Consider the following 15,621-nt stretch of genomic DNA (forward strand, 5'->3'; position numbering starts at 1 on the left):
AAATGTAGTATCTTTCTTCATCACTAGCCTGACCCTTAGTGGGCAGGGGTAACCTCTGACTTGAATGAAAAATATCTGATCCTTCTATGGATATGAGCATCATGCCAACTTTGGCAACGGCTTTGCTTGAGCAGCTCAAATGCATTAGCCCATGGTAATTCCTGGAAGGCAGCCAGAGGGGTGCTCTGCAAGATGCACGAAAGCTGGGCACAGCCAGAAGCTTTGCAGTAGAGCCAGACAAGTCAGTGCTGGCTAGATGGATCCAGAAGCACCAATGACCACAAAGGTCAAAAGAGAAACAAGTAAGGCAACAGACTCTTTATTTAATGTGGTTTAAAATACATCAAAATCAAGTCCCTGGCTGTTGTGAATACCAAAAGGAGACAAAGAGGCTGTCAGCACAGCTTTAAAACAAATCTGGGCGGCCAGGTTGAGCCACATGGGAAGCAGTTACAGGGACAGAAGGCAGCACCCCTCCCCCAGGCAGATACCTGGCTGTCCCTGGGGTGACCACCTCTGTGCTGCAAAGGTGGGAGGGCTGGAGCCACAGCTGGATAATCCACTCAGCAGGCCTTGGCCCTCCCCAAAGCCACGAGGTCAGTTCGACTGGCCTCTTGGTCAGCCCTCAGCAGGGCCACGGTGATGGGGGCGGAGGAATGGAAATAACCATCTTTACAGACAGAACATTCTCCTACAGAAAGTGCCTGAGCTCAGCCCATGGTCCGAAAGCCTCATGGAAAACAAATTATAACAAAGTGCTGCTGAAACCTCTTCACAATCTGGTGTATGTGAGGCTCTCAGCTGGACAAGGTCCTGAACACAAATTACCGTCAGCAGGGACAAGGGCTCAAGGCTGTGAGCCTCGCCGGCTCTGGTCCCCTGGAGGAAAAGCTAGCAACTGAAGAATCCAACACAGCACTTGGTCCTAAAACTGAGGTCACGTGCACGGGACCTGCCCTGGTGAGGAAGGCACTGGCCTTCATTCAGATAGGCCACCTTCCCCGCATCTGGCCCAGGCTCCTGGCTGGTGAGGGCAGCACCCAGGTACCTGGGTTGACTTTGGAAAGCAGAATGAACAGAGCAGCTGTAGTGATTGCTGTGATGTGGTCAACGGAGAGGAAGAGAGAAAACGGGATTCCCATCTATAGCGTGGTCTGGATACCTAGACATGGCTGGAGCTGAGAGCAAAGGGTTGACTTGCCCAGGACCTAGATTCTGGACCTGGGAAGACCAGCTGGGGCCACACCGTAGCTCACCGTAGCCCCACAGTAGTTAGACTGGGTCTCAGAGGGCTGCTGTGCTGCACAGTCACGAGTCCCCACCACCACACTGGGCTCCAACAGCTCCCCCCGCCCCCCTCCCCCCCGACCCCATAGGCTCTACGAGGTAGCTGAAGCAAGGGAGGCAATCACATGGGCTACTGCAGGCCTCCTGCTATTTAAAGCAGGCAGGCAGAAGCTTCTGCCTCTTCCCTGTGCTTCCAGAACCCAGCAAACCCTGTATGGGGTTGGCAGTTCTTGTGTGTCTCAGCCTGACACAGGCATTGTTGGAAGAAGGCCTTATTGGGGCAGGAAAAGGCATATCCAGGGACCATTCCAGACACAGGAATTTCAGAGGGAAAGATCTCAGGAACGTTTCTCCACAGGAGGGAAGAAGCTCAGCCAGGGATGGCAAGTAAGTCTCAACACTTCTACTGGCTGCTGGGGGAATCTTGGTTAATGAGGATATACCAGAGGTTAGTGGAAAACACTCTAGGCCAATTAGTGGTATCTGCCATGGGGGGCAGAGGGACAATGGTGTGCCATTCATTTGCCATCTCTGTTCTAGGTCATAACATGATTCAGGAGTACTTAACACTCTTCATGAACCTATTTATGTGATGGACTGAAGTAAAAGGTGTGGAGAGTGAGCCGGTCGTGCAAGATGAAGGGACCTGAAGGATAATGAACCAGCTTTAAGGAAATCCAGCAAGAAAAGCTCTATGACCCTGTACCTCCCTCAGCTGCACCGAATCCAAGGCCTGGCTAGAGGTGGGATCTAGAACCTCAAGCCCAGCAGAGCCCAGCCTCTGGGTCTGAGACTCGTTCTGTTGTTCCAGAAAATTGCTCTGCACAGACTGGCTAGTGCCCTGGCAAGTGTGCAACCAGAACTTTCAGTCTAGAGTAGCAAGTTTGGGGGGCAGGGACCAGACACAAATATTTGCAGCCACCTGTGGATTTCCGAGGCTCAGCTGTCAAGTCTCACTCTATCCCTTAGCTATCAGACAAGAGCTGGGAGGTGGAATGTCAAGGAGGACATACTTCAGCTCTTATTCCTTGGGCAATGGAACCAGGGCAAATCTCAAGGATTGCACATTAGGGATGGGGTCAGAAGCAGAAACAGATTCATAAAAGCCAAAGGGACAGTTGGGCACGGGGCCCAGCAACTTCCGCATGGAGACAGTAGTGATGGGAATCAGCGGTGGCCTCCCAGGATTGAAACACAAAGGCAAGCTTGTGGCAAAACCATTAGATGCCCTTTCCTTTCTCCTACCACAAACAATCTGGTTTCACCAAACAGGAAACCTCAGCACCAACGTGGCAAAGGTACCAGGTCGGATGGTGAGGGTGGTGGCACTGGAGACCCAACTGCTCCAGGACCCCTCCTCCTCCCTCAGATCAACACACACACGGTCACGTGCAAAACAAAAAAACAAAAAACAAAAACCTTCAGAAAGCATCCTTTGGGTGATCTCTTGTCAATCATTTGTGCAGGCTAGAGAGGCACCTGTGAATGATAAGGCTACTGAGAAGCATCACTGGCCTGGTCCTGGCACCACCTGAGGGCAGGGGAAGCGGTGCCCGGGGGCTCCCTAACAGTGTACCAGCCCACAGCAACTTTCCCCTGGTCCCCCGTCTGAGGCAGGACAGCAGCTGGATCCCTGGCTGTGCGGGCCCTGCCCGGGCTCCGCCCGGGGACCCCTTCTCCAGGTTGAGAAGCAAAGGAACTTCCAGGGGAGCTAGGAGAGCCAGGACTGCCCAAGCCCTGCTAACAAGGGAAACACGGTCAAGGCCTGAGTGTGTCACTTGTCACGAGCCCTGAAGGGCAGGTCTAGGGAGGGGTCTAAGCCTCAAATCAGGCAGGGGAATGCTCAAGTCACTTGTCCTGCCAGCTCACTGTGACAGCAGCTACAGATGACAGCTTTTTTAAGACTCTCGAGCTCCTAGAAGAGCCAGTGACTTCACCTGTACACACCCCCACCTCCAGTGCAAGCCCACTTTACACTTACAGATAGAAATGTAGGAGGCCTTGCACATATGCCGTATGTATGTAAAACTGACCCACAAAATCCAAAACTGCGAAGTGTCAGATGCCAGCCAGGTCAGAGCACCCTGGGCCTCAGCACTGGACTGCTTGGCAGCGGGAGCCTTGCATGGGCCAGGCCTGGCTGGGCGGCTTGCTCCCTTCCCAGCATGCCCCCCGTGCCAGGCTCCCTAGGCGGTGGTGGAGGTGGGCTCCTGGCGCCCTGCTTGGCTGAGTGTTTCTGTGCTTGGTGCTCCAGGGCAGCAAGGAGCTTCTGTGGCCCTTGGGGAGCTAGGTGACTGAGCCCCAGGCCCTTCACCACCGTGCTCCTTGGAGGCAGCTGGAGCCTCTGGCCTTTGCTCAGGGCCACCATCAGTGAGGGAGCCCTGGCCACCAGCACTCAGGTCCTGTACCCTTTTGTTCAGGTCATTGCGTTCTGTCTGCAGCGCCCGGCACAGCTTCTCCAGCCTCTGGATTTTTACCTGCAGGCCCTCCAGCTCCTTGTCCCGGAGTGTTTTCTAGGGGGAGAAATGGAGCCTTTAGTGCCATGCCATCAAACCCCCAGGCAACAGTACCTCTTGGTAGAAAACATCCACACTTGAATGATGCTGGGAGCAGACCAGAGTCAAAAGCTGGTCCCTTCCTAGGAAAACAGCCCTGGTGTGATGCCAAGACGTGGCTGTAGGTAGGGGGCAGTGTGGTGCAGAGAGGGGGCATGACAGTGTGTTTCTCCATTTATCCACCAGATGACCTTGGCAAAGGTAAGACTTGGCTTTTGAGCCTACTCCCTTATCTGTTAAAATGGACTACTAACACCAACCTCACAGATCTTGAGAAGATTCGATGAACAGGCATTATCTAAATCATTCAGGAGGGTCTGGCATGCGTAGCTACGCCAGCAGTTAGTTCCCTTCTCCTACATCTCAATCCACGAAATCAAAGTAGCTGAACTACTCTGCACATAAACTGTGTCCATCACTGTAGCCCTTAGTTTTTCCGTTCCTGTGTTTCTTTCTTCCATTTGTTCTCTTTGCTTCTACTGCAGACCTGCTACTGGGCTCACCATCTCCCACAGGGAAACAGCTGGCAGTGCCTTTGGACTTGGACAGACGGACACGTGAGTCCCAGCTTCACCTCGTGCCAGCTGCAGGACTTACTGGTCAAAGTAGAGGAAAGGGCCGAACACTCAAAAACTGCACCCGCCTCCCCCCAGCGGCAGAGCACACGCAGCCCACCTCCTCAGCCATCTCAAGCAGGGCCTTGTTGCTGCTCTCCCACCGGGACCGATACATGGTGGTTTCTTTCTCCAGCTTCTTGATCTTCTTAGTCATCTGGGTTATGGGGCAGACAGAAGGAAATGGTCAGGGGCCAGACTGTCTACGCATCTGTGTCTCCAAGGTGGGGGAACAGTCCTGAGGGAGCAAGGCATTACAGGGCAGAGTCGGTGCCTTTGGTGCCACACCAGGACATCTCAAGTTAAGTGCCACCACCAACAACAGAAAATGACAAGGCTGCCCCTTCCCCTCGGAAAACCTGAAGGATGCACATATCAGTGATGCTTGAGGGAGTGGAAAGGTTCTGATGCCTCCTTACAGCCCACCTTTGCTGACAATCACACTGTTACTGTAAACAGCTCCCCACACAAAGCACCCCAGGGGCTGGGGCTTCCTGACGATAGGCCCAGTGCTCAATTCTGAATGAAGCAACTTGTGCCCTGGAGCCATATGTAGTCTGGACATTGTTACCTTTTCCATCTCCTGCTTGAATGTGGTAAACACCTCACTGCTTTTGGAAAGAGTGTTCTGGAACTCTTCAAACTTCTCTGTGTACAGGGCAAGCTGGGTGAAAAAGAAGTCCAAAGATTAGGCTTCTCCGGGGGGCACTTCTGGTTAACACGGTCAGATCCACGCTTGGACCTCTGACCTGACAATTCTATTGAGGTACCCTTTTACTTTAAAGCAAAAAACTGTGTATTTGGAAGGACAGAATCCAAGATGCTAAGCCTGGAAAGCACGATTTATGCTGCCTTACATTTTGCCTTTATGTTTGTTTTCAAACTTTCCTTTGGAAATTAAGTACAACTTATGTAGTTAAAAACAACCATCGCATCGCTGCCTCCTCAAAAGTAGCACACGCTTCCAACTAGGAACGAGGTCCTTCAAGCTCACCTAGCCACCTGGTCACCACCACAGGTGCCTGGCGGGTCCAGAGGGAACAAAGGCTCAGCAAGGTCACACAGCAGTCAAAGTGGTCCTAGAACGAGGGTCCTATTTCCCTCCCCCACGATGGATCCCAGCAAGGGGCCTCAGATGCACAGGGTCAGGACACACACGGTCTCTCACCTGCTGCTTCAGGTGGGTCTCCTGCTGCTTCATCAGCTCACACATCCTCTGGGATTCCACTGCCTCTTTGAGGAGCTGTTTCCAAGACAGGACCCCGGATCCTGTCAGAAACCCCTAGGGGCTGTTTGGCCTTTTTAAGCCACATGCCCCAGAGCCCGCCGAGGCTTCCTGCTCTCAGACTGCTATCTGAGGGAAAAGTGTCCTGGTCTGGCCAGGCGGCAGCCTCTCCCTTACCAGCTTAACTATGAGCTGAGCTGGAACCCAACCCACCTCATCCCAGACCCTCCACCCCCGGGGCCCGAGCCTCACAAAATCCTTCTCCCGCTGGTGCCTCTCCTCGGCCTCCTTCAGCATCTCCTGGGCCTGCTGGAGCTTGGCGTCCACCAGCTGCTGCTGCAGGTCCTTGTGTTTGAAGACTTTGTCGATGTGCTGCAGGAAAGCACGGTGGGAGGGCCACCTGTCAGCGGCACCCTTTCTCAGGGAGGCCTGGCGGCTGCAGAGACGAGGATCTCCTGCCCATCCTCCCATCTCGCTCTGACTCCCACATCTACCATAGCACGTGGGCCCCAGATCCCCGGAAGACCTACTTCCCAACCTCACCTTGTTTCTCTCCAGTCAGTCCTGGGTGTGCACAGGGATGAAATCAGCTCCCAGGAAGCCAAGAAATGAATACCCTCAAACCTCCAGCCCCAAGAGTTCACTCCGCTGGGCTAACAACCCTCCCTTTTGTGGCCCGACTCCCTTGTAGATGGGAAGAAAGGACAGAAACGACACCTCCACCAACACAACGGCTTAGCTCAGTTGGCAAAGAACCGCCCCACCTACAAAGATTAGATATGCACATTTCAAGGAGTGGCAGTCCTAACTGCTGGAGGAGCCCTGGGAGCCGGGACCAGGTGAGAGGGCAGGAACGGAGAGAAGGTGATGGACTCAAGTACTACTTCAGAGGTCAAAGCAACTGACAAAAAGGACCGTGGGGATTTTATATACTTTTTGGACAGTGAAGGAGAGGTGGCTTGGAGACGGGTGATGGCTGTGAGGGACACCTCACCTCCTCCCGCAGTTCATACTGCTCGATCAGCTTCTTGAGCCTCTCGGCCAGCTCCATGTTCTCCTGGCGGAGCTTGGAATTGCGCTCATTGTGCTGCTCCATCTGCAGCTGAATGTCATTGAGTGTCACCTGGAAGTGTGAGGTCACCTCCTTGCGTTTCTCCTCTTCTTCCCGGGCCCGCTGCACACCTTCTTCCTGGGCAGAGAAGTCAGCCCCAGCTTCATCACCCGCTGCTCCCCAGCCAGCAACGGTCTGTACCAACAACCCCCCCTGCTCTCCAAGTCAGGAGCAGCCAGGTTCCAAGAAGTCATGCAAAAAGGGCTCCTAACGAACCCGTCTATCAGGTGACATCAAGTGAGAGATTGTCTTCCTAGAAAAACGCAGGCATACACGTAACTGCCATTCTAAAGCAGCCTAGATCTCCCGAAGCCCTTTCTTCCACACCTCAGGTTAAGAAGTCTTAATTTTTGTGCTTTCATCTCTCCCCTCCCCACCCCCAACCAACTCAAATGCAGTAATCCCAGGGTTGGCTAGACTGTGCAGAATCAGGCACGCAGACATATTGGCAGGAAGGCCATCTGGCTAAACCATTAACGTTTACAACGTGCACGCTCTTTGACCCAGACATTTCACTTCTGAGACTTATCCTATGGATAAATTCTATATAATTAGCCAGGGATATATGTAACAAGAATTTTCACTTTGCTCTACTAACGTAATAGTGAAAAGTTAGAAAAAACCCCAGCGATTCCTTAACTAAGGCACTGATGAAATACAGTACATCCATACAACAGTGCTGTTAAAAATGAGTTACTCCTAAATTGATAAGGAAAGAGAGGCATTCATTATGCAAAGTGACAAAACGAAACAGAATATGAAACAATAGAAGTATAGCTATTCCATTTAGAAAATCGTATATAAGACTACATACGTGTTGAGGAAAGTCTAAAGTCTGTACATAAACTTACATGTAAGTAGTTACTTCCCAGCAGTTTCTGCGGGACACTGGGGTTGAGGAGGGTGGGCAACTGTCACCTTTGTTATACTTTTGTCACCTCTGAATCTCTCACATCAAGTTTATGTTAAAGTTGAAATGTTTTCAAAGACAAACTAAAAATGAGCAAAACAAGTTGCAAACTACCACGTATTTGCCAACCCAAATCTGTGAGGAATAAAGGATACACATAAAACCGCCTCCAGAGGTCACAGCAGTGACTAGGCTGTGACCACATGAACCCCCTCCTAGGAGAGGCAGAACCGGGAGAAAAGAGCCAGCATCCGGGACTGCTGGAATCTGCAAGAGGAGCCACCCGGCAGCGCAGGGCCCCGGCCTCCCTGCGAACTGCTAGGGAACGGAGCGGTGCTGAAGCCCTGTGTCCTGGGCTCCCTCAGCACCTCGGCCCTCACCTTACGGGATACTAGTCCAGGTCAAGTGGTGACTAGATGCTCTAAGGTAGGGCGCCGCTGGGGACATCTAGTTCTCTGCTCCAAGCCCGCGCTACTTGCTGAGGGCAAAGCCCATCAGAGAGGAGCTGAGGGGGGGGAGTGCCCACCTTGAGGGAGCGGTTGTGGCGCTGCAGCTCGCGGCACAGGCTCTCCAGCTTGCTGCGGGCCAGCACGGCCTTGCTGTGCTCCCCACGCAGGTGGTCCTTCTCCTGCACCAGCTGGCTCTGCTTCTTCTGTAGCAGCTTCATCTGCTTCTGGGAGTTCCGATGCTCCTCCAGCTGGGGGCAGGGAGCACAAGTAAGTGCCCCGTGGGACTCTTCCCAAGGGCCCCTCCCCAACCCCATCTCCCGACCCTGGCTGTAACCGCTCCAGCTGGACGTGGTCCGGGAGCTTTACACACTTCGATAAACCCAGAGGCCCCATCTCGAGGACACAGAGACAAGTGCCCAGGACAAGCAGGGGTGCAGATCCCAGTTTCTGTGACTGCTCTGACTCAAGAAACAGCTCTCAAGACTCTCAGGCCATTACACTCCCTCAACTCTTGGGAGACTCATGCCCTCAGACGAGATCTCCTGCCACCCCCTCCATGTACTCACTAGACCCATCACTCCCTCTTGCTACCCCGAGACTTAGCACCACTTCTCTCACCACGATTGCTGTTATCATTTTGGTCTTACATTATGGACAGACCTTAACTTCGTCCTCAGACCCTGTCCTCTCTGCAGATCAGCTTCCCTTCCATGAGCCTATTCAACGCAGCTACAGTGTGACTCAGTTATGTAATTACAGTTTTTCTAGTGGCTACAATAAAAAGGTAAAAAGTAGGGGCGCCTGGGTGCCTCAATCGGTTAAGTGTCCCACTTTGGTTCAGGCCATGATCTCATGGTTCGTGAGTTTGAGCCCCACGTTGGGCTCTTTGCTGACAGCTCGGAGCCTGGAGCCTGTTTCAGTCTGTGTCCCTCTCTCTCTCTGCCCCTCTCCTGCTCACACTGTCTCTCTCTCTCTCTCTCTCTCTCTCTCTCTCTCTCTCTCTCTCTCCCCCCCCCCAAAATTAATAAATGTTAAAAAAAAATTAAAAAGGTAAAAAGTAGATGAAATTAACATTAGTAAAATATTTACTTAATCTAATACCTGAATATTTTAATTTCAACCCGAGATCAACGCAAAACACTGGAGATATTTAATTCTTCCCCTTTCCTCAGGTGTTTCAAATCTGATGTGTATCTTACAACACTTACAACACATCCAAACTCAGACGGGGCGTACTTCAATTGGCCAGTGCTTACTGTCCTGGACAGTCAGGTCTAGACTTTGTCATTACCCAGAAGCACATGCACCTCCCTTATCTCATCCCAGGGCAGGACCAACTATAACCTATCATTCTAGCTCATTCCAGTATCTGTGGACCCAGAAATTCTACCATGCTGGACCTCCAACTCAATGACCCAACCATCCTTTCACTTTCCTTGAACCCTTCTTTATTTTATATGTAAAACATGTATAATAAAAGTGTATTTTGAGAGAGAGAAAGAGTGTGTGTGCATGCATGTGTGAGCAAGAGAGAGGCAGAGAGAGAGGGAGGGAGGGAGAGAATTTTAATCAGGCTCCACACTCGGCCTGACACAGGGCTCAATCCAACAACCCTGGGATCATGACCTGAGCCCAAATCAATGCTTACCCGAATGAGCCACCCAGGGGTCCCAAACCCTCCTTTAAATGACTACCGACCTTCTCACCTGGCTTAGATTTCTTACATCCTCAACTCTCTTGCCCCCTTTTCCTGATAAACCCCAACCCTGATATATCAACCTTCTGAGTCCTCTGCACTGGCACTGAACCAGCCCTGCCTGAAGAATTGCACTTTAAATTTGTGACCACCCCTCTGGGGAAGACCCTCGTCTGCCTCGCAGCCCAACTACATCCCTCCTGTCGCTCATACTCCTCTTCCAGACAACTACTTCTTTTCTTTTTTTAATATTTATTTTTGAGAGACAGAAAGAGCACAAGCAGAGGAGGAGCAGAGAGAGAGAGGGAGACACAGAATCTGAAGCAGGCTCCAGGCTCCAAGCTGTCAGCATAAATGTGGGGCCTGAACCCACCCACTGTGAGATCGTGACCTGAGCCAAAGTCAGACGCTTAACAGACTGAGCCACCCAGGTGCCCCCAGACAACTATCTCCTCCTCCTTTTCACCTCTCCTCAGCCCCAGCAGGGAGATCCCATCTCCCTGGGAACAGAAGCAACCAGAAGGGGTGGCACAAGCTACACCCCTGCCCATCCACCTCCACCTGCTCTCTCCTCCAGTCACCGGGCCCCAGGCGTGCTTCCCACCACAGCCGACCCTCTCCCCATGCTCTGGCCCTTACCTCCTCGTCTACTTGAGAACATCACCCTAGTGACTCAGCTCCTCCTCTCTGGCTTCATCAATCGTTCCCTAGCTGGCTCATTCTGAAGGGGTGCTATCTTTTTCATACCTTGTCCTTTATTTAGTGGTTATAATAACCCCAGTAGGCAGATGCGATTTTCCCCATTTTACAAATGAGACCACTTCTCTATAGAATTCCAGGTAATAAATGCAAATGGAATGGAAGAATTTAAAAATAAGTAGTTAGGCAATGACCCTCAGTGGATGAATCCGTTCACTCAAATTCTGATGGAAAGCTGTCAAGGGAGGAACCTGGCTGGCCCCACCTGAACCCAGTGGACAATCTTCCATCACTGAAAGTGGGAGCAGCACACTCTGTTTCTCTACAGAGGACCATTTATGAAGAGTTCTGATCAAAAGAGCTGAACTCAGATCGGATCAAGCTTCTACAGCTGATTTCCATTTTATCTACAGGAGGTAAAGGGACAAGTTAAATGCTACCACCAAGTGAGAAAGTGAGATACCCTACAGAATAACTGACCTGCAATAAATCAATGTCATGGGGAAAACAGTGGGCAGTAAGATGAAGACTGTTTTGGAGTAAAAGGAAAAAAAAGTTAAGGACCCAAAGTATTAAACAGACCTCCTCTGGCCCGACTGTCACCAAACTGATATTTTAAACAACTGGGGAAATTTGTGTACTAAAGAACATCACACGATTAATGCTAGTCTTGTCAAGTGTGATGACGACGGCACTGTGCGTTTCCATATTTTGGGGAGATGTACACTGAAGCACACAGAGGTGAGCTGACACGGTGTCTGGCACGGTGGCCAGGCAGCTAGGGCTCGACCACTGGAATGTGAAGCTTCTCCTCTGACAGTCAGCCTGGAAGAGGCCGGCTGGGACCTGACTCCCCACTTAACAGATGGGGAAAAGACTCAAAGAGGTTGAAGAGCAATTAAGCCACCCACCTGCCCCTGCACCCTCCACCCCATGCCAGGTGGCCTGCTGACTTTCCAAGGCAGGGCGGGTGCAAGAAGGGGGAGAACTGACCAGTTCAGCATACTTCTTGCACAGAGCTGCCAGCTTCTCCTCTGGGGTGCTCAGCGTGTTCAGTGTCTGCATCAGCAACGTGATCTCCTTCCCTGCAAAGCACAGGGAGCAAAAAAATGTACCCCCTTCTCTGGGGGTCTCCCCAGGCCTGGGCCCACACTCTTCCGCAGCCCTCTCTCCTCATACTTTACACTTCTGTTTGTTGAACTGGCTGCCGAACCGTTAGACCGTGTGCTTTATGAGGTTTGCTGCCAACCCAATTCTGCCTATTGCTGTGGTCCCAGTACTGCCCAGTACCATCCCCGGTGCCCACCTCAGAAGACATACTCCACAAATGCTTAATAAATGAATGACTGAATATATGTGAAGACTCCCTGGTGAACACCAGGGGTGGGACCACAAAAGCTGCCTGCTCTACCAATAGGAGAAAAAAAAATGTCCCATCTGCAAATTACGTGCTACTGTTTCAATGCAAGGAAGGCCCTCATGAAAGAAGGATGCAAAAAGGAAGAGGTCTCCTTGAGAACTACAAAACTCTCTTCAACAGAGGCAGTCAAATAGCGAACTTTATTTTTTCCCTCCCCCACGCCTTCCAGACAGTGAACTTTAAAACACATATACCTTCCAATATTTGACTCTAAGAGTAAGTAACAACAAAAACAAACAAAAAACCTTCTTTCAATCAGGATGACAGGCAGGAGGTGGGGAAGCGGGACTAAGACACAGATATAGTATCACCTAACTTTGATTCTTTAACACACATTAGCTGCCCAACCCTCCAATGACTTCCCCTCACTGTGCCTGAGTCGAGTCTGCCTTCTGTCTCCCTGGAAGGCCGCTGTACATAGCACAGCATCAGGCTCCTGGAGTGTCAACCTTGGGAGGCTCCAAAAGATGGGTGCGGAGACCGCAAAGCACATGTACACAGGCCAAATCCAACCCAAAGAGGGGTTTTGTTTGCCTCCTAGCATATTAGTTGTCAACTGCTAAAACTCCAGAGAAATTTCATGGCTATACTTAGCTTGTAATGTTACATGCTATCGACAAGCTGGGACCAAGTGGCAATCACCTCTTTGGATGAAGTAGGCGATGTCTTGGTCTTCATGGGGCCCTCCGTCTAACTTGGCTTATTTGAGTTTTCAACCCTGGTCTAGTCTAAATCTTATTGTAGACAAGTGAAAACTAAGGACAAGAAGGAGAAAGGTCTTGCCCAAGTTCACAGTGCAGGTTAGAGACAGTGCTGGCTGACACAGGAGCCCACTCGGGCCTCCTGCTCTCCATTTTCTCAAAGACAGAGAAAGCAGGCTAGATTTTGGTTCTTACTTCCTTCCAAGGCCAGAAGTCCCTATGCAACGAACAACTCACACACCTCTCTGTACTACGGCCTACAGCCCCAGCTTAGATCAAACTAACGTAACTTGCTGCTCTGGGAAGTAGTTTCCTCTGAATCCTGGCAGAGCAGGTTAGCCCAGGGAATGTTGGGTCCAAACTCCCCACCTTACCAGCCTCACAAGAAGCTGCCCTCTGCTCACCCAGACCCTTGGCTTTCTTCTTCTCCTGTGGCCTTCGGTGATCTCGGTCTCCGACCTCGTCACTTGCTCGGATCTCATCTGTGCCCGGCTCCCCTTTAGAGGTCTCCTTCTCACCATTGACTACTGGGGTCTCTGGCTCGGGCTCCCCATTCCTCGAGGCATAGGTCCGGGACTTGTCTGCATCTTCAGGTTCAGCAGGCTCACCTTGTGCCCCATCCTCACCTGGGCCCCCCTGATTGTTGTCTACACAATATGTACTCAGGATGTCTTCCAGCTGGCGGCTCAGCTCCTCAGAGACATCTCGGAGGGCCCCGGACTGAGCAGTTTTGGCTTGTGCTCCTACAGCAGGGCAGGACAAGGGGCAAAATGAAAAACAAGATGGTTACACCAGCAGTTGGAATTTCCAGGCCCAAACTTACTGGTTTGGGTTACATGTTGCCCACCTTCTTTAAGCATCAGTTTACTTACCTATAAAATGATACAACTATGTCCTACTATTGCCCAACCATGTGTTTTGTGAGTGTCAAACAAATCAAGGAAATAAAGCATCCAGCACATAGGGCTGGCACACAGCTGGAGCTCAACGTCTAGTACATCCCCTTCTCCTCACTGCAAGAATTATTTCTTGCTATTAAAAAAGTTCCAGGAATGGCTCCAATATGAAGAGCAGTTACCCACTGGTGAATGAGGGGTTTCTAACCCGGGTTGGCTGGTTGGGTGTCTTCTTTGGCTGCCCCCTGATTTAATCCTGCCAGAGCCTTCTCTCAAGAGTTCTGTTCCAGTGCATACAGTGGGAGGCGCTATCACCCCCCCCACCCTCCCCACTCCGGGAAGCTGTACGGATCTGGGGGTGGGGGGGGCGGGTGGCACAGACAGCGGCCAAGGCCTCTGACTCCAGAAGCTACCCTGGGGCACCACAAACTCCTCCCCCTGCCCGCTGGAAAGCAGAGCTGGCACACACCCTCAGTCTTCCCCGGAGCCTGGCTGGAAGAACCTTCGGCTTCTGTCGCAGGAGCCGACTGGCTGGGCCGCCCCTGGGCTCCCTCTGGTCCTGCTTCCGCTTGCCCCGGGTTGCTTTTTGCATTGGAAGTGTTGCCCGACTGCTTGGCAGCCCCATTCTTTTTGTCTTGGTTCTTCATTGTGGTCTGCGGTGCTAGGCTGGGCGCGGATCCTATAGAAACAAACACACTCTCTATTCTCCAGACTTCAATAGTCTTCACAGCCTAGACCCGAGATCCCGGTACCGGGTGCTCAGAGCTTCTTAGAACACGCCGGCCGGCCTTCACGGGAGGGAGCCAACGGTTCTGCCTCTGGCCAGCGAAGGAAGCTCGACGCGCCCAGGCAGGTTTGCAGAACACCGCTCCAGAAGCGGGGCAGGCGAGGCCTCCTTTCTCGATCAAAGCCGCTGCTCGGCACTACACGACCCCCTCACTGCAGGCCCAGCGCGGGATAGGCTCAGGGCCGGAGACTGACGTGGCGGGACGCTCGATTCCCATCCCTCCCCCGGCCCCCAGGCCCCACGTGGGCCCCCCCGCGCGCGCAGCCACCCACGCCCCGCGCGCCCTCCAGCAGCGCGCACCGCCCGCCAGCGCATGCGCAAAGGCCTCAGCCCTACCCCCCCCCCCCCCCGCCCCCCGCCTCCCGCCTGGCCTGAGTCCTCCCGCGGAATCGGCGTGAGTCCCACCACTGGCCGAGAGCGTTCAGGCCCACAGACCCTCTGGTCGCCTCGTTCCCCCAGACCGCTACACGAACCTCACTGCCGACGTTCCGACAGCTTCGTCCGCTCTGGCCTCGCACCGGAAACCCTGGGCAACCGCTGCCGGCCGAGCCGCCTTCTCCCGCTACAGCCAATCGATAGCCGGCACTCTCGCGGTGCTTGCTGGGAAAGATGAAGCGACGGCGGCCTCTGAGGTGGGGGAGTTGGGAAGGCGGGGGAGGGAAAGGACTACAAGTCCCGCCAGGCGCCGGGGCTGACGCCCCCATCTCCCAAGATGCAATGGAAAGAACTTTAGTCGTAGGAGCCGGATACCCAGGAGGTCTGAAAGGAGCCAGTCATTCTACACGGATACACGAGTCCAGCCCATTTCTGTCATGCAGAAGTCCAAAGCCCTGCTTTGGACCCATTCGGGTCCAAAGCCCTGCTACTGGCTGTTCTCTCCTGCAAGCCCCGACAAGCCTTACTCCCCTTTTGTGAACATCTATGACTAGGAGGAACTCCGAGGACAAGGGATAGAAGGAATTTGGGGCTGGGAATCTGGAGACATGCGTTCCAGTCCTAACTTCATCACTAATTTGCTGTGACCACACAGTCTCTCCCAGGGCCTCATTTTCTGTATTCAAATGAAAACTCTTCATAACTATAGCGGTTCTTTGAGAGCTTACCGTGTGCTTTCCCGTCTACTAGCTTAATCCTCGTAACTACTTATCAAGAACAGTAGTATTTGTTATTCCCATTTGCATCTGAGGACAGTAAGGTAAAAGATAACTTTGTCACATCGTTAATGAGTGGTTCAGGCAGGGATTCAAAAGCAGGAAGTCTGGCACCAGTAC

The 15,621-nt window shown here is 52.4% G+C and overlaps 1 protein-coding gene across 2 annotated transcripts; it reads right to left on the reverse strand.

Annotated features, from left to right (window-relative positions):
* Positions 1-303: 303 nt before the first annotated feature.
* TXLNA (taxilin alpha) lies at positions 304-14,960 on the reverse strand. 2 transcript variants are annotated; one of them, XM_047870660.1, is made up of 11 exons: positions 14,824-14,960; positions 14,033-14,242; positions 13,072-13,410; positions 11,540-11,631; positions 8,229-8,399; positions 6,676-6,870; positions 5,934-6,053; positions 5,625-5,699; positions 5,028-5,120; positions 4,518-4,613; positions 304-3,800 (listed from the first exon to the last, which is right to left on the reverse strand). In XM_047870660.1, exons 2-11 carry the CDS (start codon positions 14,208-14,210, stop codon positions 3,474-3,476), a joined length of 1,686 nt encoding a protein of 561 aa, XP_047726616.1. In that variant the 5' UTR covers positions 14,211-14,242; positions 14,824-14,960; the 3' UTR covers positions 304-3,473. The 2 variants fall into 2 exon arrangements, with proteins under 2 accessions (XP_047726616.1, XP_047726617.1); XM_047870661.1 differs by lacking the exon at positions 14,824-14,960 and having other exon boundaries at positions 14,033-14,583.
* Between the last annotated feature and the right edge of the window lie 661 nt (positions 14,961-15,621).

Source organism: Prionailurus viverrinus, chromosome C1 (genome assembly GCF_022837055.1).
Source record: "Prionailurus viverrinus isolate Anna chromosome C1, UM_Priviv_1.0, whole genome shotgun sequence".
NCBI lineage: Eukaryota > Metazoa > Chordata > Mammalia > Carnivora > Felidae > Prionailurus > Prionailurus viverrinus.